General features: G+C 44.4%; 1 protein-coding gene across 1 annotated transcript in view; it reads left to right on the top strand.

Annotated features, from left to right (window-relative positions):
• Window positions 1-23,902, top strand: part of COL11A1 (collagen type XI alpha 1 chain) — a 623,839-nt gene that overhangs the window by 552,255 nt on the left and 47,682 nt on the right. The window contains 3 exon segments of the mRNA XM_029618381.1: window positions 1,470-1,523; window positions 1,722-1,775; window positions 11,319-11,372. Coding sequence (XP_029474241.1) covers window positions 1,470-1,523; window positions 1,722-1,775; window positions 11,319-11,372 — 162 coding nt within the window.

Below are 23,902 nucleotides of genomic sequence, written 5' to 3'. Positions count from 1 at the left end.
ATAAGGGAAAAGCACAGGACTGCTTCTATGGCAAAGTCCATAAGCAACGCACATCAATCAGCACTGTCTGCATTTTCAAGAAAGCTCATCACACAGTATAAAATGTTGCTAGCTGAAATTTTTATGAGATGTAAAGCTTGGGATAACTGCATGGAATGGCAGTTACTACCCGTAAGAGAAACATGGGAGAAGCCTGCACTTAGTGGCAGTTGCTACCTAGGGAAGCTTGCTGTTCAGACTGGGAGGATCATGTGGTCTTTTTCTGCCGTCATTTCTATGTAACTGTGTTACTAGCTAGCATGATGTGCTCATTATGTCAAGCACTCATAAGAATACTGCCCGCTGACTTTTGAACAACCTGCAAAGGCCTCAAGAAAGATCTTAGGAGCCCAACAAGGACCAAACAACAGTAGTCAAAGCCTGCTAGTTCAAGTGTCTGTAAAACTGTCCAAAAGTAGGAGGGTTGCAGAAAGGTTTAATGTTCTGCAATATGTGAAGCTTAAAATAGGAGTTTTTAACTAGTGCATTAACATATGTTTGAGAGTATGAACTCTGGTCCAAAAGAACACAGAGACATTTTACCTGAGAGGATATGGGGTCAGAAAAATCCACCAAATCAAAAGATTGTGGAATTTCAGGAGACAGAAACATACTAAGCACTATCATCTCAGGTTTCTTAAGAATTAAGGCCAGTTTATTCCTGGTGATCCAATCTTTTATTGATCTTAAACAGGATGCAACATTAGAAAATGCACTAGATATCATTGAAGTAACAGGCACAAAGAATTGAATGTCATCTGTGTAAATCCTCTAAGCCACATAGAAGCCTGCCAATAATTTACAAATAATACTCAGATAAAGATTAAATAAAATAGCAGATAAGGAGGAATTCAGAGGAACTCCTTTGACACTGAGCACCAGGAAGATACAGCTGAAGTTCTCCTCACCTGCTGTATACAGGCTGTTAAATAGGAGGTAAACCATTTTAGTACTATCCCAGATTCTAAAGCTACATAAACAGGAGAGCAAAATATCATTGAGCAGTTCCAAAATTAACTTGGTACCTCTATCAAAGCCACATCAAAAGATGACAATACTAGAAAGTAGCAAACTTTCAGTGCTATACAATGGGTGAAACTCAAAATGAAAGCCATCAAAAATAGAATCAGTATCAATCAATGCAATAGTGCAGCTGTTTTAAAAACAGACATTAACAATACTTGCCAACTTCCTTATGCAGGCTCTCACAGAATTACTCCTTAAAAGACAAATCAGTAATCAGAATTGATGATTTACTTTTTCTAACTCCCTTCGACGTGAGAGATGTGCACTCATCCAGCAAGTCAGTATAAAGACCAAAATGTGTAAAGCTGTTTATATCTCTATTTAATGCATTGTTTTTCATCATTTAGATTAATATACCTAGAAATGGCCTGTATGAACAATTGTTTCTTTTTCAAATTCTATAGGGTCCTGTTGGTTTCCCTGGAGATCCTGGTCCTCCTGGTGAGCCTGGTCCTGCTGTAAGTGTGCAACCAACATTTATAGAAATAAAATGTCATTATTCCAAATGTAACTTAAGTTTTCCTAATAAGTTGCTTTCTTTAAAGAAAGCACAAGAGCAACTATATAATATTAAAAGGATAATATCCAGAAGGGAATGATTGACACTTGATAAGGTTTAACTGTACCTTATAATATTTCTTCTTTGTCTCATTTAGGGTCAAGATGGTGGTTCTGGTGACAAAGGTGAAGATGGTGAATCTGGACAACAAGTAAGTAGCCTTATTGTCTGTGTGTAATTCATTTTATTGCATTTATTTAAAATGACTTATTAATCATGCCATCCATTAAGTACTGGGTGAGATATAATAAAAGTCGTTATTTAACAACATTACTAAAAGCAATAGACAAAAAAATTGCCCACAACTTCTGTCTACATATAGGGAGATTTGTGTGTATATTTAACAGTTACAGTCACTGGCATGACAATCCATAACGCAGCTGATGCTATGTAACAGCAGCCCACTGCAGCAAAATTGACTTCAATGGTGCTGATTATCACTACTATGGAAGTTTATAGCATATTTGTAGGATTTCACAGATGGCGGTCTTTTGATTTATTATTTATTTATTTGGCTATTTTATATAATGGCCAAATATATGGCCTAAATATATAACAAATATATATATATTATATATATATATGTATAACAATATATAATGACCTAAAAACTTTCAAAAAGGAGTTAAAACGTGGTTGTTCAACAAAGCATACCAACTCACCCAATGAACAACACAACATCATCGCCCTCCAATCCAACCTCATGAATAAATAAATGAAATTCATCACATCTAGGTTTTCATAAATAAGAAATGAAACAAAAAACTGAACTAAATCCTTACACATGTTATCCCCTATGCTTAATAACAGTTTGTACTTTGCATCCCTTGTTTAACCCCCCTTATCCCTGTAACCTTATTTTTGTAAACCGTTACGATGGTGTTATTTTGACATTTCCGAATGACGGTATATAAAACTCATTAAATAATAAAAAAATAAATATACCATTGCTCTATGTATAGATCACAATGGTTTTCTAAGTAGCATTCATAGTTATAACTAAACAAGCATAGATTGTTTACAGCAGTGGTATTTATAGACAGGCATACTAATTTACCAAGTTTACTTTTCTAGTAAATCTTCATAATTGATCTTGTATTTATGATGGTTTTCATGTCTTAGTGGGTTGTTTTGATTTTCTTACATTCTCTCATTTGATTTATTCTTCATGATTAGATTATTATCTTTTCTCCTTCTTGTTTCTGTGGCTCTGTATGTTCAGATGATTTTAAGTTAAATTATATGCGTTTAATGAATAGCCATGGTTTTAGTTTAGATTTAAATTTCTTTCTATTTAGTTTAATACGTAACAACTTGGGCATAGCATTCCAGAGCTTTGGACCCGCTATGGAGAATATCCGCTTTCTTATTTGTGTCAGATATGTGCTCCGTATTGTGGGAATAGCCAATAATCCTTTATTTTGCAATCTTAGGGCCTCATTTTCCAAGGAGTTACCGTGTGTGATAATTCCGCAAACCGCGCTAACAGCAGTTAACGCGATTTGTGAATGCAAAGTTTTAATTTCGTATTCAGGGGACGGAGCAAATGTAAAGTAGGGAGGATTTATCGTGTGCCACAAAACAGCTGCACTGTTAGCGTGGCCAATAACTACACCTCTTTCATTTGCGTTACAGGCCAGTAAAGGTTTATTGTAGTTCATGATGATGAGAGAGAGAGAGAGAGAGAGAGAGAGAGAGAGAGAGAGAGAGAGAGACTTATCATAGTGCCACCTCCCTAGACAGGAATTTGTATCCCTATGGGAGGCCCACCTAGTAACTCGAGGTGAGGTTTAAGTATTAGTGTAGGGGGTTAGGGGCCACTTTCACATTCAACGTGAGACGTACGAACAGAACAGTGGTCTCTTTTGAAGATTTGATGACCTATGGAGTGAGGAAACTCACTCCAAGATGAGATTTGTGCAATGTTCTCTCCACCTAGCTTGTTGTTACCCAGGTAGAGAGTCCATCAAGCTAGGTGGAGAGAACATTGCACAAATCTCATCTTTGGGTGAGTTTCCTCACTCCGTAAGTCATCAAATCTTCACAAGAGACCACTGTTCTGTTCGTACATCTCACGTTGAATGTGAAAGTGGCCCCTAACCCCCTACACTAATACTTAAACCTCACCTCGAGTTACTAGGTGGGCCTCCCATAGGGATACAAATACCTGTCTAGGGAGGTGGCACTATAATAAGGTTCTCTCTCTCTCTCTCTCTCTCTCTCTCTCTCTCTCTCTCTCTCTCTCTCTCTCTCTCTCTCTCTCTCTCTCTCTCTCTCTCTCTCTCTCTCTCTCTCTCTCCCCTTCCCTCCCTGCATCATACTGAAACATGATGGCTGCAGTGTCACTCCTAACAGGCCAGTATTATTTGATGTTGAATATTATCATTAATGCTTTATAGTAAATTCAGGATTTTACTGGTAACCAATGCAGTAACATCAGCAAGGGTATTATATGATCATAGATCCTAATAAGAGTCTTGCTGCAGCATTTTGTAATAGTTGTAGTGGTTTTAAGTTACAAGCTGGAAGGCTTAGTAGTAAGGAGTTGCAGTAGTCTAGGTTCGAGAAGATTAGAGTTTGCAATACCATATGGAAGTCCTGAAAAGTTTATAATGGTTTCAATCAGTGTAGTATCCGCAACTTGGCGTAACCTGTCTTGATTAATTTACTAATGTGCATTTTCATTGTGAGTGTCTCATCTAGCTATAGACCTAAATCCTGTACTTGATTTGAGGGATTAATTTGAAAGTTACCTAGGTTTATGGCAGGAGGTTTCACTACTGATGAGTTTCTGCTCATTCAATCATCTGTTCTGCCATTCTTATTTTTTAGGATCGGCTTTATCACTGCTTGTTTTAATTTATTTGGGACAGTTCCTTCTAAGAGAGATAGGTTAATTAATGTTGTGATTGTTTGAGTGATGACGCCATGTACTTGCTTTAGGGAACTGATTGGAATTGGGTCATGTGGGTGAATGGCAGGATCAATTTTATTAATGATCTTACTAATTTCTAGTTTCTATAATCTGTCAAACATGGAGCACTTAACCATGCCATTCGAATCTTCAGGTACATTTGTTGGAGAGCAGATAGGGAATTGTGTTTTCAACTTATATATTTTGTTTAAGAATGCGGTGGCATATTCATTGCAGGCGGCCTTTGTGAAGTTGTAGCTTCTTGAGATGGAAGATGTCGGATCTTTGTTAAATTTTTAATAACCTCAAAGAGCAGTTTAGAATTAAATATAACCCCATAGATCTTTTTAGCATAGTATTTTTGCTTTGTTGGTTAGAGTATAATATTTCATAAGGAAATTTATATTTTCCAAGGGATTCTTCTAATAGTCATTTCTGCTATTTTTTCTCTAATTTCCTAAGGTTCTGTTTAGTGCTTCATAATTCATCATTGTACTAAGATTTTTTTTGTTTGGAATTGTTCCTTTCTTTGTTAATATTTTTTTCTGTACAGGGCTAAGGTTTCAGGTATGTCATTGAAAATCTTGTCCCAGGAGTCGCATGCCACTGTGGAATAGAGATGTGTTTAGTATTTGCATGTCAGCTCGGGCTTCGGCTCGGGCGACCCATGGAAAACTTCGTTTTCCAATGGGTTGGGTTTTTTTTGTTTGGCAATTTTCTTCAAAAATGAAAAACCCACCCCAACCCTTACAATTTAGTTTATTACAACCCTCCACCTTCCGTAATCCCCAAAACTTGCCTAAAATCCTTGGTAGTCCAGTGGGGGTCCCGGGAGTAATCTCCCGTGCTCGGGCCGTCGGCTGCCATGAAACAAATGGCGCTGGTGGCCCTTTGCCCTTACCATGTGACAGGGGCTACTGGTGCCATTGATCGGCCCCTGTCACATGGAGGGAGCAATGGATGGCCGGTGCCATCTTGTGCTCCTACCATGTGACAGGGGCCAACCAATGGCAACGGTAGCCCCTCTGACATAGTAAGGGCAAAGGCTATCGGCGCCATTTTGAATACTGGCAGCCGACAACGCGAGTGTAGGAAATCGCTCCAGGACCCCCGCTGGACCACCAGGGACTTTTGGCAAGTCTTGGGGGGGGGTCAGGAAAGTGGGGGGGTTGTAAGAAACTAAATTGTAAGGGTTGGGGTGGGTTTAATTTTTTTTTTTTTTTTAAATAAAGGTGCCCCTCCCCCTCGCGCTAACCCAAACAACAAATTTTCTTTGTAGTTCGGGGAAAATCCGTTTCAGGGTTTGGGTCCCCCGAACCAGGACAAATTAGGAAATTTCTTTGAAATTGCCTAATTCATGATAAATGAATGTTCATCTCTACTGTGGAATTGGTTTGATTTAGTTCATAGAGCTTATTTTTTATTGCTTCAGCAAGTATGTCAGTCTCTATTTTGTTCCTAAAGGTAAAAGTGTGTTTGTTATCCATATTATTATGAATTTGGTTAGTGAAGGCTATTTCTGCCTTTATTAATTGGTGATCAGACCAGGGCAGTATTGTGTGTGAAGCATTGATTCTGCAATTACTGGTATAAGCAAATACCAGGTCTAGAGTGTGACCCACTTTATGAGTAGCTTTCAAGACAAATTGTGACCATCCCAGGGATTCCCTTGATTCTAAGAACATTTCACAAGCTAAGTTTCTCAGTGTTTTGTCTACATGGAGGTTAAAGTCTCCAACAATTAATGTGGATTCTGGTGATGAAAACACCTTGGAGGCGGATTTTAAAAGGGTTACACGTATATATTACACGCATAGCCCCGAGTATCTGCTCCTGCGACCGCCGAGCCTATTTTGCATAGGCCTGGTGATGCGCACAAGCCCTGGGACATGCGTATATCCCAGGGCTTGAAAAAAGGGGCTGTGAGTGGGTTGGGTGGGGTGGTCCAGGGACGGGGCGAGGGAGGGACCGAGGCCTCCAGCACAGCGGCCGTGCCGGGGGATCGCACGCCGGCACTCGGCCAGCGTGCGCACCCTGCGCCTGCCCAGAGGCAGGTGCAACTTTTTTAACAAAGGTTGGGGGGGGGGGGGGGTTTAGATAGGGCTGGGGAGTGGGTTAGGTAGGGGAAGGGAGGGGAATGTGGGGGGGGCGGAGGGAACAGGGAAAGCCATCGAGGCTCCCCTAGGGCTCGGAGCACGCAAGATGCACAGGTGTGCACCCCCTTGCGCGCGCCGACCATGGATTTTATAACATGTGCGTGGCTGCGCGTGCAGGTTGTAAAATGTATGCCTGCACGTAGCTACTAAAAGCGAATAATTCAATAAGTAGTGAGCATTTTTTTTTTTTAGTATGCCTGGGGGACAGTAGACCAGTCCTAGGTTTATTTGAGGAGATTTTAGAATTGAAACCTCATAGGGTGAGCTGATATCTACCTTATAAGGTACTAATTTGAGTTCTTTTTTACTAATTATTAATAATTCTTCACTTTTTTGTTTAGGCCTTAGAATGTGAAATATATCATAGTTTAGCATTCAATATTTGACTTATGAGCACATTATCTTTGCTGTTCAGCCAGGTTTTAGAAGAGAAGAAAATAGAGGTATTTGATTCTTCTAGAAGGTCATTAATTAGAGGGATTTTTTTTGATAGAGCTTGAGCATTCAATAGGAGCAGGGTAAACATAAGGCATGAAGAGAGTGGGGAGGAGTTGTTACATATTGTGGCGTAAATCAGCTTTATTTTCTTTCTTTCTTTGCTTCTTTTTTAGGGCTATCTTTGTTAGTTCTTCATTTAGACCCTGTCCATGTATGGGATCAATAAAGTATATTTGATCCATTATTGAATATTCTAGGCTAAGAGTGTATTATATTGTGGAATAGGCATTTTGGGCTTGCACTTCATGTTCGCACAAAGGGGCAAGCTCCTTTGTTGTGCTCCTTCGTGCATGGGCCAAGCCAAGGGCATGCACCTCTCGGCGCAAGTGTCTCTGGTACCGACACTCTGATCTTCAGGTCAGGGGAGAGGGCAGGCAGTGGGTGGGGAGCTGCTTTGGCACCAGCAGGTCCCTCCTCTCCCTCCTTGTTTTGGGGGGGAGAGCTCCTAGCGTGTCCCAGCCGCGGCCCCTTTGCGGGTGGAAGGCATCGGTGTTGTGGCCTATCTGGCCGTGCCATTCCTCCTCTGGTGTCGCTGCCATGATCTTCAGGTCAGGGAGGAGGGCAGGTGGTGGGTGGGCTGTGGATATGGAGCTGATGGGTGCCAGCAGGTCCCTACTCGATCCGGATGGGAGAGCTCCTAGCGTGCCCCAGCCATGGCCCCCAGTGCAGGTGGAAGGCATCAGTTTTGTGGCCTACCTGGCCATGCCTTTCCTCCTCCCGCATCACTGCTGCAATCTTCATGTCAGGGGGAGGACTGGTGGTGGGTGGGCTGTGGGCAGGGAGCCACTGTGGCACTGGCAGGTCCCTCCTCTCCCTCCAAATTCCAAGAGGGAGAGCTCTTAGTGTGTCCCAGCCGTGGTCCCCAGTAGGGGTGGAGGGCATCGATATTGTGGCCTACCTGGCCGTGCCTTTCCTCCTTTTGCATCACCGCTATGATCTTCAGGTCAAGGAGGAGGGCTTGCAGTAGGCAGGCTGTGAGCAGGGAGCCGCTTTGGTGCCACAGGTCCCTCTTCTCCCTCCTCATCCTGGGGTGGGTAGAGTTCCCAGTGTGTCCCAGATGTGGTCCCAGGTATGAGTGGAATGCGTCGGTGTTGTGGCATACCTGGCCATGCCTGTCATCCTCCTGTGAATGTGAATACATTTGAATGTGAATAAATCTATATCCACTAACTTTATATTGATTTCAGAATGAAATCAGGATTATATATAGATAATATATGGGACTTGATACTCTTGCAGTAATATAAAAACATAGAAACATGATGGCAGAAAGAGATCGTATGGCCTATCTAGTCTCCCCATCCACCGAACTAATTTAGCTTTACAATTCCTATCATTCCCTCAGATTTCCTGTATTTATCCCATGCTTTCTTGAATTCAGATATTGTTTTAGTCTACACCTGTGGAGGCGCTAGTAATCAACAGCCAATAAGAGAAAATCTTTGAGCTTTTATTAGAAGATATCTTATAACAGGAGTAATGCAGCTTACCAGATAATGCAGAGTAAACCCCCAGCTCAGTTTTTCTGAGCAGTTACATCGCCACCCCTAAACTTAGACACCAATGTGTTTGTTTTCATAACACTTTCCAACTGGTTGAGATTATAATTTTATCTCATACATGTTAATAAGATTAGATGCTTGTAAGGATATGATTTCTTACAAACTGAGGCAGAAACAAAACAATGCTTACCTTTAACATAATGGTTAATCTTTAGCTTACTTTTTAACATTTTAACAGCCTTGGCTATTTCTAAAAGTCTGATTAGGGCAATCTCATTGTGCTATAATTATCTTTCTATTTCTTCACTGCCAGCAAGCTAGTCTGGCTATATAGAAAACCCTCTCAAAGCACCCTTACACACCATCTTCCCATGAAGGCTGTTCCATGCATCCACTAATTTTTCCATAAACAAATATTTCCTCTTGAGTCTACAGCTTTTCACCTGCTTCCCATAACCCCTCATTCTGTTGAAAGAGGCTTGCCTCCTGTGCATGTAAAACTGAGTTATTTAAATGTCTCTCACATTTCCCTATTTTGCCTTTCCTCTAAGGTTTAGATCTTTAAGTTTATCCCTAATCCTATATGCTTTTGAATGAAAGCCACTGACCATTTTTGTAGCCACTTTCTGGACTGACTCCAACTGGTTTATATCCCCTCCTGCTCCCTCACCCACTCCCTTCCCCTGCGCCCCGTAGCCTCCCCTCTACCCCGCCCTTCATTCCACCACCATCCTTTGCTTGAAAGTACCTTGCCATCTTGTTTCCTTGTTCCCTCCTCCCCCTCCTCCTTTCCCCCCCTCTCTCCCTCCCTTTTCACCCTGCATATAATTGTACATAAGTGCACATGCCTCCTTTACACTGTAAATAAGTTCATAAACTAAGTTTATAAGTGCACACATACGCCTCCGTAACATTGCTTATGCATATTTAATCTTTGCTTATGCACATTTATTTTCAACATGGATAAGTAACTTCCATGTCGTTCAACAATGTTGTATCCTTGCTCGTTGACTCTCTCTCCTGTACTTGATATGTTATCCAGTTTGTACATTATCCAATTATTTCCCAGTTAGCCCTCCATCCTCGTTCATTGTAATTTCCTTTCTCAGTTACTTGTGAACCGACATGATGTGGCCCACGAATGCCGGTATATAAAAAGCGTTAAATAAATAAATAAATAAATAAATATCCTTTTGAAGGTGTGATCTCCAGAATTGTACACAGTGGGGCGGATTTTAAGAGCCCTGCTCGCCTAAATCCGCCCAAAACCGGGCGGATTTAGGCGAGCAGGGCCCTGTGCACCAGTGAGCCTATTTTACATAGGCCTACCGGCGCGCGCAGAGCCCCGGGACTCGCGTAAGTCCCGGGGTTTTCGGAAAGGGGCATGCCGGGGGCGTGTCGGGGGGCGGGCCCGAACCGTGCGGCGTTTTCGGGGCATGTCGGGAGCGTTCCGGGGGCGGGCCCGGGGGCGTGGCTACAGCCCGGGGCGGTCTGGGGGCATGGCCGTGCCCTCCGGACCTGCCCCCAGGTCGCGTCCCGGCGCGCTAGCGGCCCGCTGGCGCGCGGGGATTTACGCCTCCCTCCGGGAGGCGTAAATCCCCCAACAAAGGTAAGGGGGGGGCTTAGACAGGGCCGGGTGGGTGGGTTAGGTAGGGGAAGGGAGGGGAAGGTGAGGGGAGGGCAAAAGGAAGTTCCCTCCAAGGCCGCTCCGATTTCGGAGCGGCCTCGGAGGGAACGGGGGTAGGCTGCGTGGCTCGGCGCGCGCCGGCTATACAGAATTCATAACCTTGCGCGCGCCGATCCAGGATTTTAGTGGATACGCGCGGCTCCGCGCGTATCTACTAAAATCCAGCGTACTTTTGCTGGCGCCTGATGTGCCAGCAAAAGTACGCCTATTCGCGGTTTTTGAAAATCTACCCCAGTATTCCAAATGAGGTCTCACCAAGAACCTAAACAGGAGTAATATTGCCTTCCTTTTTCTGATTACCATTCCTCTCACTATACAGCTAAGCATCTTTCTGGCTTTTGCTGTCACTTTATCCATCTGTTTGGCTACCTTAAGATCATCAGATACAATCACCCCCAGATCCCACTCTTCTTTCATGCATAGCAGCATTTCACATCTAATAGTATACCTTTCCCTTAGGATTTTATAGCCTAAATGCATTACTCTTCATTTGGTAGCATTAAATTTTGGTTGCCAGACTCTAGACCATTCCTCAAGCTTCTCTAAATCCCTCCTCATGTTTTCCATACCTTCCTGGCTGTCTACCTTGTTGCAGATTTGATATCAACAAAAAAGAGAAACCTTTCCTGACAATCCTTCTGCCATATCATTCATGAAGTAGACAATTATTTTATTTGTATTTGAAAAAGACTGAAAAATATATATTGTTGGGTACATGATTGAGAAAAACAGCAGTAACCTTTTAAGATCTCATGTGTTTTGGCTTGCTGACACCTGGATTTCACATTAATAGATTTACAGTGGGCTTAAGAATTGTAGGTTTATGGCTCTCAGTATATGGTGATATTTAGTTTGAGTTACATTGGTACACTTTCTTTTGACTTATAAATATTCAATGACATATTTGATGTTAATTTTGAAATATTTATAATTTCAGGGTCCTCCTGGTCCTTCTGGGGAAGCTGGTCCCCCTGGCCCCCCAGGCAAAAGAGTAAGTCCATTTCCAACTATGTCGAAAGTCTCATGGATTGTGTATATTGCATGTCCAACAACAAAGAAACATGGTTTATAAAAATTACTGGCGAGTGTATTCAGATCTTTGTAGCATGTTGCAGTGCATCATTTTCAGTTTATTTCAAACCTTAACAGCGGTTCAGTTACCAAGACAGAACAAAACTTTGTGTGAATGAGTGTCCCTGAAAACCCTCCTTAACCAGTGCTAGACCAGACACCTAGTATGGTCCATATGAAAAAATAGAGACGCAGGTAGCTTGATGGGTGGATTCCAGAGAGCAGGAATAAAAGTTTGGGCCTAGCTAGGAACAGACAGGCCTCAGGTCTTCAGGAGAAGGCAGCTCCTATAAGAAGGTGAACACTGAAGATAAAGAATGAATGTGAATACTGAAAGAAAATGCTGAGATGTGAATACTAAAGATAAATGCTGGGTGTGCATGTGGCTGAAGGTAACAACTTTTGTAAATAAGGTTTACATAAGAAAAGTCAGACTCCAGCGCGTGTCTGTCCTCTGGGAAGTTACAGACTGCTTGTGATAGCTTACACGTTGCTAAAGCAGAAAGTTAGTGCTAACCCAAGCTTTGCAGGATTCCCAGTAGTGCAACATGTATTTATCAAGTGCTATTAGGTTCAAATTGCTTACAAAGACAAAACAGAATAACTGTGGACGTCTGATTAGAATTTGTAGTGGTGTTCTCAGAAAACAGAGAACAATGAAAGGGCAATTAAAGGTACAAGTAAAGTGAAAAAGCAACCACGTAAATGTTTAAAAAGTAAATCCCCAAGAGGTAAAAGGGAAACCAGAACTTGCCATTACAAATGCATCAAAACCCACAAAAGCAATTGTTTAATAAGGGAAGCAGATTTATTAAACCTAATTAAACCTTATCCATAATAATCATTAGAGATGTGAATCGTGTGATCGATCGTCTTAACGATCGATTTCAGCTGGGGGGGAGGGAATCGGATCGTCACAGTTTTGTTTTTTTAAATATCGTGTAAATCGTACATCGGGGGAGGGCGGGAAAACCGGCACACTAAAACAACCCTAAAACCCACCCCGACCCTTTAAAATAAATCCCCCACCCTCCCGAACCCCCCCAAAATGTCTTAAATTACCTGGGGTCCAGTGGGGGGGGTCCCGGTGTGATGTTCCACTCTCGGGCCATGGGTGTGTTGATAGAAATGGTGCCGGCGCTACCTTTGCCCTGTCATATGACAGGGCAAAGGTAGCGCCGGCGCCATTTTGGTTCCTGTCCCCCGACTTCACGAGGGTAGGAGATCGCTCCCGGACCCCCGCTGGACCCCCAGGGACTTTTGGCCAGCTTGGGGGGGCCTCCTGACCCCCACAAGACTTGCCAAAAGTCCAGCGGGGGTCCGGGAACGACCTCCTGCACTCGAATCGTGTTGCCGTATTGCAAAATGGCCATATGGCCAGCGCCATTTGGCAAAATGGCGCTGGCCGTACGGCAACACGATTCGAGTGCAGGAGGTCATTCCCGGACCCCCGCTGGACTTTTGGCAAGTCTTGTGGGGGTCAGGAGGCTCCCCCAAGCTGGCCAAAAGTCCCTGGGGGTCCAGCGGGGGTCCGGGAACGACCTCCTGCAATCGAATTGTGTTGCCGTACGGCCGGCGCCATTTTGCAAAATGGCGCCGGCCATATGGCCATACGGCAACACGATTCGAGTGCAGGAGGTCGTTCCCGGCCCCCCGCTGGACCCCCAGGGACTTTTGGCCAGCTTGGGGGGGCCTCCTGACCCACACAAGACTTGCCAAAAGTCCAGCGGGGGTCCGGGAATGACCTCCTGCACTCGAATCGTGTTGCCGTACGGCCGGCGCCATTTTGCAATACGGCAATATGGCCATATGGCCGGCGCCATTTTGCAAAATGGCGCCGGCCGTACGGCAACACGATTCGAGTGCAGGAGGTCGTTCCCGTACCCCTGCTGGACTTTTGGCAAGTCTTGTGGGGGTCAGGAGGCCCCCCCAAGCTGGCCAAAAGTCCCTGTGGGTTCAGCGGGGGTCCGGGAGTGATCTCCTACGCTCGTGACGTCGGGGGACAGGAACCAAAATGGCGCCGGCGCTACCTTTGCCCTGTCATATGACAGGGCAAAGGTAGCGCCGGCGCCATTTCTATCAATGCACCCATGGCCCGAGAGTGGAAGATCACACCGGGACCACCCCACTGGACCCCAGGTAATTTAAGACATTTTGTGGGGGTTCGGGAGGGTGGGGGATTTATTTTAAAGGGTCGGGGTGGGTTTTAGGGTTGTTTTAGTGTGCCAGTTTTCCCGCCCTCCCCCTTCCCCCGATTTACGATTTTTGATGATAAATCGGGGGAATTCCTATTATATATCGCCTCTAACGATTTTTGACGATTTAAAATATATCAGACGATATTTTAAATCGTCAAAAAACGATTCACATCCCTAATAATCATATATCATTTTTAATTCTTACCACTTCCTGCCCCTTCCTGCCCTTCTCCTCCTCCCCCAGTGCCTGGGAAGCCCCTCCACCACATCCCAACAGTGGGCCATCTTAAATCTGCCTGGGCTTCAGACATTTCCAGTGGCCATCCACCATTATAAATGACCCCACTTACCACATCCCAGCATAAGGCATCCCCCACTATAGAATACCTTCCACTGTTCTCCAGCAGCCACTACGGGTGCACTAAGATCGCATACTGTGTAGAGATGTGCTTCGTTTTTTCCTACCGGGTCGTTTTTCAGTTCGGATACTTCGTGGTACAATTCGGGTTTCTCGTTTCGTTTTTTGAAAAAACGAAACGAGGAAACCCGAAACCGGGCCGAAAAACGAATCCGGAAACGAAGCTAAAAAAAAACCCACCCCAAGCATTTAAAATAATTTTGAAGCCTTTTCGTTCATATATACAACCCCCCCCCATCCCGATCCCTCCCCAAGACTTACCAACATCCCTGGTGGTCCAGCGGGGTCCCGGGTCCAATTTGCCCTCCGTGCCCGGTGTGCTACTGCAAGCCGTGCGCCTCAAAATGGTGCCGAATAGCCTGAACTACCATGTCACAGGGGCTTTCGGCGCCATTGGTCAGCCCCTGTCACATGGCCATCGGCGCCATCTTGTGCTCCTATCATGTGACAGGAACTGACCAATGGCGCCGAAAGCCTCTGTGACATAGTATGGGCAAAGGCTATCGGCGCCATTTTGGTTACTGGCAGCCGACAACGAAATCGCTCCCGGACCCCTGCTGCAGCCCCAGGGATTATTGGCAAGCCTTGGGGGGGTCAGGAGGGGGCTCCTCTTCCCTTATTCCCCTTCACTCTCTGCCCAAACTATGACTGACTACTTAATAAATCTTGCATTCTCAGCCAGGTCACCTCTACCTCCTACTCCCCCACCACTTCATTCCTCACCCTTTTATCTGCATACCTGGGAACTTTCTGGCTTTGACTCAAAGACTCTGGCATTCTAATGGACTTGCTGGGTCTCTGTGCCAACACACACAATCTACAGGTTCCCTGCTGCTGCTGTGCTAGTGAGGCAGAAAGATTAGCAGGCCTCTGATTGGCCTACACTGGCTAATTAAATGCCTGCTTCCTTTTTCCTGCTCTGTGACCAATTGGAGGCCTCCTTTCTTCTTCCTGCACTTGCAGACCAATGGTATGCCTCCTCCTTTTTTTCTGTGAAGAAAGGAAGAAGGGAAGAGGCCTCTGATTGACCTATGGGTACAGGAAGAAGAGAGAGGGCTGATGGCAGAATCAACAGTAGAAAATGCAACTGCTTCTATTGGCTAGAAGAAGGAGTCCTCCATCAACCCCTGGAGGGAGGCTGCTACTACTGGCAAATTTGGGGTGGGGAGAGGTAGTGAATAAGAGGAGTGGCATATGTGTGCATGTGTGTTTGTGAGGGAGAACATGTGTGTGTGTATATATATATTAGAGATGTGATTCGGCCAAACCTTTTGGTTTGACCTTCGTTATTGGTCCGCCACGGGAAATTTCATTTTCCCGAATTTCGGGATTAGTGCGCGCTAACCCCAAAAAACAAATTTTCCTGAAATTTTAGGAAAATCCACTTTGTTTTTTGGGGTGGCCGAACCAGGACGAATTAGGCAATTTCGTTGAAATTGCCTAATTCGTTCTGGATGAATGCACATCCCTAGTATATATATGTGAGGGGGCATGTGTATGTGCTATATATGTGAATGGGTGTGTGCATGGGGGAGGGAGTATATCAGGGGGAGGGGAAAGAGCATGTCTGTAAGAGTGTGTGTGTGTTTGTGTAGGCGAAGAGAAGTGAAAGTAAATGAGCATGGGTGTGAGGGTGAGTGGGCATGTGTTTATGCGGAAGAGGGAGAGAAGTGAATGAGTGAGCATTTGTGTGAGAGTGTGTGTATGTGGGAAAATGAGAGGAGTAAAGTGTAATTGAGGATGTGAGAATGTGTCAGAGAATGAGGAATGAGAGTTAGCATGTAAGAATGAGCGGGTGTGAGTGTATGTCTATGTGTGTGTGTCTGAAAGTGATCGTGAAATTGTGAGTGTGTTAATGTGTGTGTGTGTGATTGATTGAGAATAAGTTTGTGTTCATCCACTCCATCGCCACTGCCCCCCCCCCCCCCTACCCCTGCATTCATGGTAATCTCTGGATGACAGGAAATCAAAAGTTCCCAGGTATGTTTCTCTGGCCCCCACCACCTTCTTCTCCTTTTCTGAAATCACAGTGGAGGAAAATGCCCATCTTCTACTTGTTTTTCTGACTCCATTCCTACCCAGTTTCTCAGTCTATTTCTCCTGCAGTCACTGCTTTCATCTGTCACATTCTCATTCTGCAACCACTCTCACTGTCTTCAAACATGCTGTGACCATACCACTTATCATAAAATCTTCACTGGACCCTACCTATCCTGTTCATTATTGTCCCATCTCCCTCTTGCTTTTTGCATCCAAAGTACTTGAACCTGCTGTTCGGCATGTGCGGGCAGGTGCACGTGTGCAACGGGGGGGGGGGGGGGGGGATTTTTTAAAAATACGCATGGCGATGCAGGTAGGCCTTTCCCAACCCTAACCTTCCTCCTCCTTGCCCTCTCCTCCGTGACACCTAACCTAATTCTGCCTAGCCCCTAACTTTTTATTTTAATACTTACTGCTCCTCTGGAGCAGAAGTATCTGCTGTCCTGGCCCATCCCTTTTACTTGGTTACACGTGTGGCCGGGCTCTTTGTAAAATGCATGCGGAGCGCACAGGCACGACCATGTGTTTAATCCCCGATTTTTATGCGCGCAGGCCTTTTAAAATTGGCCCGAAAATGAAAATTACATAAAGCTGGTTCAGTATAAAGGCAACTTCAGATGCCATCTTTCAGGGACCTCATATTCTCTATAGTTCAATTTATTTACAGCATCTGTCCTTCTTAATATTATTATTAGGCATTGTAGAGTACTGTGTACATCTGGTATGTGCTATACAAGAGACAATCCCTGCTCCTTGGAGCTTACAAGCTAGTCAAGACAATCAGACAAGACAGACAGACAAAAAACAAATAAGAGTCTGAGGTAACAGGGAGGTCAAAAGTGAGCAAGATTGTGCAAATCGTAATCAGCAGATTTAGTATATGTAACTTCATAAGTTCCACTTGACTGAAAAAATATAGTCAATGAAAAAAGTACAGTATGTGATGTGATTGTAGTTATTTTGGATGATATTTATAGTTTTAGTTTACAGTAATAAGTTAAATAAAACTTTTCAACCAAGTTGATTTCAAAATATGACTTGTTTGCTTTAGAAATATGGAAGCAAATTTGCACTTCAAATTTTTTGTAGAGTGAATTGATCATATCATTCTACTACTATCAGAAGAGCCTCACAAGAGTATATGTTATTTTTGCCATTAATCAGAACCTGCAGACTTACTAAATTTTCACAGAACGTCTGAGGAGACATCAGTTTTTAGGTCTGCCGTATTTTTGTACACTTTTTGGAATAAATTACTTCATTAAATTTAAGCTGAAGGCTGTTTAACAAAATGTGGTAAATTGGTCCCTTTAATAGAGTTGGATAAACTGACATGCTTAATAGTTTTCTCTCTGTAACTCAATCAGCTCTTAGCTACACCAACTAGCAACAGATTTATAAAGGTGTAAATAATCACTGTAGCCTAGTGATCTGATCGCTAGAACTGCAATTTGGCTTCATTTACAATTATCAGTTAGTATGTATGTCATATGCTAACTTTTTACTTAAAAGGAGTTATATTCAGCACCTTATTAAAAGAAAACTTTGTGCTTTTATTTGCATAAAAACCATGATTAAAATAATAACCCTCCCTGGTATAGTCAAAGGAAGGGTAATATCAAAAGGACTTCTGAAGGTAAAGTAGAGCTTTACCTGCAGAAATGATACATTACTAGGGGTGGCTGAAGGGAACCTGCTACCTGAGGTGAGGGATGAGATGGCTACGCTCCCCTTCCCCCCTCCAAGGCACAGCACAGGTCAAATCATCGAGGGGGGGCCAAGTGGAGGTCTCCATAGAGTCTTTTTTTCCTTTTTATTGATATGAAATGCTGCAGAATGGGGAATGCAGGGCTCAGAGTTCTCAGAGGAGGGGCAGATATAAATATTATCATTAACACTCTATGAAGCTGACAAGCCTGCCACATTCCCAGGAGCCCTACCAAGACCTGCCTCCCATTTTTCCCCAGCATTTGCCCACTGGAGAAGTGGAAGGAGGGTGAATGCTGGGGGTCTGAGTGTGGCATCCTAGGCAAATCTTACAGCCTTGTACCTTTTCCCTCCCAACCCTTACCACACATCATACAAGAAAATGGCTCCTGCCAGTGCTGCAAAAGGCACCATTTTGATGTCACACCTGGCTCCATTTTGAGACATCTGACTATGGCACCAGTCTCAGGGCCGACTAACTCCATTTTCCTTCAGATGACTGCAGAGCAGGTGAGTGGGCATATTTCCTGTCCCTCCTACCCTTCTGGACCCTGTAGATGGAGTATATGGGGGCCAGAGTGGCTTCCAGACCCCTGATGTTTTTGGGGAGTGTGAGGTACAGGAGGGTCTGAGGAGGCTTCGTTTTGTTTTTTTTATGGGGGGGGGGCAATAGATTTTATTATTGTTTATTATGTTTCTGTAAGAAAACAGAAACAAAATAAACATTAAACAAAATGACACCTGGTGGGTGAATAAAAAAAACAGCTGCTAAAATCTTGGTAGGGAACAAAACAATTAACCAATCACATAACACAAGTATTACACAGCTGCACTGGTTCCCAGTCAAAGGTAGGGTACAATTCAAATACCCCTGCTTTGTTTACAAGTGCACGAATAAACAAGTCCCTGAATATATGCCCACCAGAATTATGATCCTCCCAAATGGCTCTTCTCTCCTCTCCTCCTCTAACTTCAGCTAGACTATCCTGCTATGCTCCAAAAATCTGGAAGAAGATACCACTACCCCTACACTTTGAGCCATATTACTTCACTTTCAGGAAAAACAACGTTCAGGAATCGGTTTGGCTGCACCTTCCCTTAGAGTCCCCTCAGGAAAGACACTCAGTCTTTCCAACCTATTTCCCTGAACTGTAAAGTAAAGACTATAAGTTATACATCCTAGGCTCTCAATACGATGCATTGTAATTTTGATTCAACTGTAATTGTAAATTACCTTCAACCAATGTACTGTAACTGTTACTTAAAACTTGTTTTGTAGTCCACCTTGGGGTCAAGCATGGAAAAAGACAGAATATCAAATACCTATAAATAAATAAATAAATAAATAAATAAATATCCACTTCATGGGATTATTGCAATGTGCTGTACAAGGGTCTAACAAATAAGGCCTTCCAGAAACACCATTTAATACAGAATTCCTCTTCATGCCCGATAAATGGGTGCAAAACGTGCGACCACATCACTCCAGCCCTATATAGATTACATCAGTTACCACTGCTTTACAGAATGAAATTCAAAACTCAAACATTGATGTAAAAAACTCTATGAGTAGATGGGCCTACCTACCTGAGTTAAAGGATATCTTTTTACATACTATCCAGACTCCTTTTTCAGATCTGCAGTGTCAATCCCATTATCAAAAGAAAAGATACTCACAACAGATCCTTCAAAGGGGCAGCACTTGCCCTCTAGAAAAAACTCCCTCCCAGAAGAACTTCAGCAAATTGACTCCTGCTACTTCAGGAAGCAAATAAAATCCTGACTCTTCCCCCAGGCTTTTGATACCCAATAGGGAGGACAAAGAGGTTAAACTGACCAATGAAAATTGCTTGGCATCACCTCAAATACTTTAAATGAGATGCTACAAACTGAGAGGTAGATTTTAAAAGCATTGCTTGAGCAAAAATGGTCACATACGTGCATATGCGAGCCGCACGCAAGCAATGCAAATTTTAAGAAGCCGGGAAGTACGCGCATACACACCTGTGCATGCGCCAAAAATAAAGAGGCGGAAAAGTGGCGGGTCATGGGTGCTCCAGGGTGGGACCAAGACTAACTTGCGTAACCCCAAATTTTGCAAAGGCTGATCATGGTGCGTGTTGCCATGTTACCTGTGTAACTTTATTGCTTGTCCTGATGAGAGAGTCTGGAGACTTATTTTAAGAACACTGGGGGGAGGGGAGAGAGAAAGAGAGAGAAAGACAATATGAACTCTATATATCTCCCACTGTAAGAGGGGCATTTTCAATTCAAGGGTGGTGGTATTACATTGGTCTGCCTAGAGTGCAAGGGTCTGTAGACCCTTGTAACATTGCCCCCTCCCCAAAACCTATACTGATTTGAAAGTGCCCCTCTTATGCGTAGCCGTGCGTATCTTATAAAATCCCGGGTCGTCGCGCACAAGGGGGTGCACATTTGTGCACCTTGCGCGCCGAGCCCTGCGCCCGCTGCCCGTTCCCTCCGAGGCCGCTCCAAAATCGGAGCTGCCTTGGAGGGAACTTTCCTTTAGCCTCCCCCTACCTTCCCTTCCCTTCCCCTACCTAACCCACCCCCCCAGCCCTATCTACACCCCCCCCCTACCTTTATCGTGAAAGTTACGCCTGCTCCAGGCAGGCATAACTCACGCGTGCCAATCGGCCACCGCCGCGCAATTCCCCGGCCCGGGAACGATTTCAGAGGCCTCGGCCATGCCCCCGAAACGCCCCCGGGCCGGCACCACGCCCCCGACACGCCCCCTGGAACGCCCCGAACATCACGCTGCCCCCTGACATGCCCCCCCCCCCCCGACACACCCCCCTAGCAATGCCCCGGGACTTACGCGCGTCCCGGGGCTTGTGCGCGCCGCTGAGCCTATGCAAAATAAGCTCGGTGCACGCAGGGGGGTTTTGAAAGAGTTACGCGCATAACTTCTGCGTGTAATCCTTTTAGAATCTACCCCAATATGCGCATACAATATAAAATTATACATATCTCTATGCATGTTTACAAATGCATGTGCACTCCATTTAACATTTACCTGTAAGGTTTCTGATATAGTGTTATTTTTATAATTAGTCACTAAGGAGGTCAATATTCAAAAGCCATGTAGATGGATAACTTATCCATCTAAATGGCAAACTGGCATATTCAGTGACTTATCTGTCTAAATTCTAGCTGGATAACTATCTATCCAGCTAGAATTTAGCCACGTAAGTGGAGAAGGGCATTTTGGGGAGGAGTGGTGTTAGTTATACGGCTAACGCTGATATTGAGTGTTAGCTGGCTAATTTAACCGGATAACTTATCCAATTAACTCTGGTTGGACCACAGACTTGTCCTAAAGATAGATGGATAAACTTATCTGGCAATCTTTAAGATAGCCAGGTATATTCAGCGGCACAACAGTTAGATTCAGGAACAGTATATGCTGTCTTGGATTAAAATTTAGTCTTAAGGTACACGTTCTTAATTGTCAATACTGCAAATTGATTTTCTGCCACTTTTCTAATCTGTGAAATACCCTTCATATCTTGAAGCTGCAATAGACCTCTGCCTATTACGCTTCTATTTTAATGTTATAAACCGCGTTGAGTGAATTTTGTATTCAATATGGCAGGTAATAAATCTAAGTAATGAATAGTCCAAAAATATTGATGTACATGTTTTTGAGACCACATATAAGTAATGTGAGTAGGCCAAGGTAGATTGGACAGTATTAAAGTGTCATATCAGTTCTATGAGCAAAAGATGCTAATATTTATTTATTTATTTTCTTCATTTTTTTATTTCTTCTATAGCGCTTGGACCATCGTAGTTCATAGTAAAACATTCATAATCTTAAAACTGTCAAGACAACAGATACATCATCTACATAAAATGACATCAAATAACATCAAACATTTCAGTAGAATATTTCACTACCTTAAAATCTTACTTGCAGTTAAAGATCAAAACAGCATTGACAAAACTTGACAGATTCTTAAAATAAATTCTTATTCATTAAATGTCTCCGGAGCCCCAGGCCTCCGGGGGAGGTCGTCAGCGGACTGGGGGCCCTCCTGGTAGCAATGAGGACCACGGGAATCCTTCGGATTCATCTTCGTCATTTTCTTCTGAGTTTGTGCTCCTGCTCCATAAGGCCTTTATGGCCAGCAAGGCTGCACATCAGGTGTATCCAAGGAGGCCCTGAGGTGGCCCCCAAAAAGTCCAGGATCTCCACGGCCACGTGGGTCCCAAGGGTCCAGCGGCTCCTGAGGGCTGCAGCTGTCATGGATTCTTCCTCGACCGCCTCTGAAAGAGAAGATGCCCAGGGAGCATATTCCCAAGAGTCTGGGCCTGGGGTTGGTTCACTAAATCCATATCTGTCCCTCTTGCAGGGTATGTCCCTCAAAGGTGATGCCCCTAAGGTGGTCCATTTATTCCATAAGGAGGAGCTGAGCCCACTTATTCCAGCGGTGTTGGAGGAGTTGGGCACTGAAGTCCCACCACAGGATTCCAATCTGGGGGTGGTGGACCCGGTCATGGTTGGCGTTCGAGGTCCTGCAAAGTCCTTCCCGTTCCATAGTTCAGTCAGTGCTCTTCTGTTCCGGGAGTGGGATACTCCAGACACCTTTTTGAAGGTCAGCAGGGCAATGTACAGATTGTATCTATTGCCCTAGGAGGTGCTTGCCCTGCTCAAGGTTCCCAAGGTGGATGCTGCAGTTTCTGCAGTCACCTAGACCACCACCATTCTGGTCACCGGATCAGCAGCTTTAAAGGTTCTTCAGGATAGAAAACTGGAGGTACACCTCAAGAAGATCTTTGAGGTTTCCATGCTTGGCACTCAGACCACCATGTGTGACAGTTTCATGCTGTGAGCTGGTCTTCGCTGGGTTCAGCAGCTGCAAGGCCTTCCAGGCGGAAAGGCTGGAGGCCATCGTGGCGTACAGTGCTGATGTCTTATATGATCTTCTCAGGTCCTCTTCTTGGACTATGATTCAACGGTGTCAGCCCGGTGCCTCCTCTGGTTGAGAAATTGGTTGGCTGATGTTTCCTCCAAGGTGCAGGTGGGATCTTTGCCTTTTAAGGGAAAGTTACTCTTTGGCAAGGATCTTTAGGAAATGATCAAGTTGGGGGAGAATAAGGTCCATAAGTTGCCTGAGGACAGGCTGAAAGGCAAGAGTTTCCCATACTGTCGTTCCCACTTCAAGGGGAATCAAAGATTCCAAGGGCCCAGACTCTTGGGTCTGGCTCCGAGACAAGTCTCTGCTCAACAACTACCTTGGTCTCAGTCCTTTTGAGGTCGTCAACCCGGCAGGGATGGATCCTGCCAGGGAGGCAGTGGTGTCAAATCCTCTCAATGAGGCAAGTCTGGTCTACTCTATGTTTCCACAGATAGGAGGATGCCTATCTCTCTTTTACGAGGAGTGGAACATCATGTCAAACCAGTGGGTCTTAAATGTGATAAGGTATGGTTATGCTTTAGAGTTTGCTCGGCCACTCAGAGACCAATTTCTTGTGTCTCCCTGCTCGTATCGACACAAGGAACTCACGGTGAGGACCACCATCAACTGTCTGCATCAGTTGGGAGCCATTGTCCCCATCCCTCCAGACAAACAAGGATCTGGATGCTACTCCATTTACTTCATTGTTCCAAAGAAGGAAAGCACATTCCGCCCAATCCTGGACTTAAAGAAGGTGAACATGGTGCTGAAGGTTCCACGGTTCTGGATGGAGACGCTGTGCTCCATGATTGTGGCAGTCCACAAAGGGGAGTTTCTGGCCTCTCTGGATTTGACTGAGGCTTACCTGCACATTGGAATCCGATTGGTTCACCAACGATATCTGAGGTTCATGAATCTGGGCGATCACTTTCAATTCTGCGCTCTCCCATTCGGTCTGGATACGGCACCCAGGACTTTCACCAAGGTGATGGTCATGGTCGCTGTGGCTCTCTGAAGGGAGGGTGTTCTTGTTCATCCCTGTCTGGATGATTGGTTGATTCAAGTGAAGTTGGAATCCCTGTGCCAGTCGGCAGTGTATTTGGTCCTCGGTCATCTCTGATAGCTAGGGTGGATCGTCAATTTAGCCAAGAGTCATCTGGTTCCT

Source organism: Rhinatrema bivittatum, chromosome 10 (assembly GCF_901001135.1).
Source record: "Rhinatrema bivittatum chromosome 10, aRhiBiv1.1, whole genome shotgun sequence".
NCBI lineage: Eukaryota > Metazoa > Chordata > Amphibia > Gymnophiona > Rhinatrematidae > Rhinatrema > Rhinatrema bivittatum.
The sequence above is the reverse complement of the archived record's forward strand: the minus strand, read 5'-3'. Positions and strand labels throughout refer to the sequence as shown.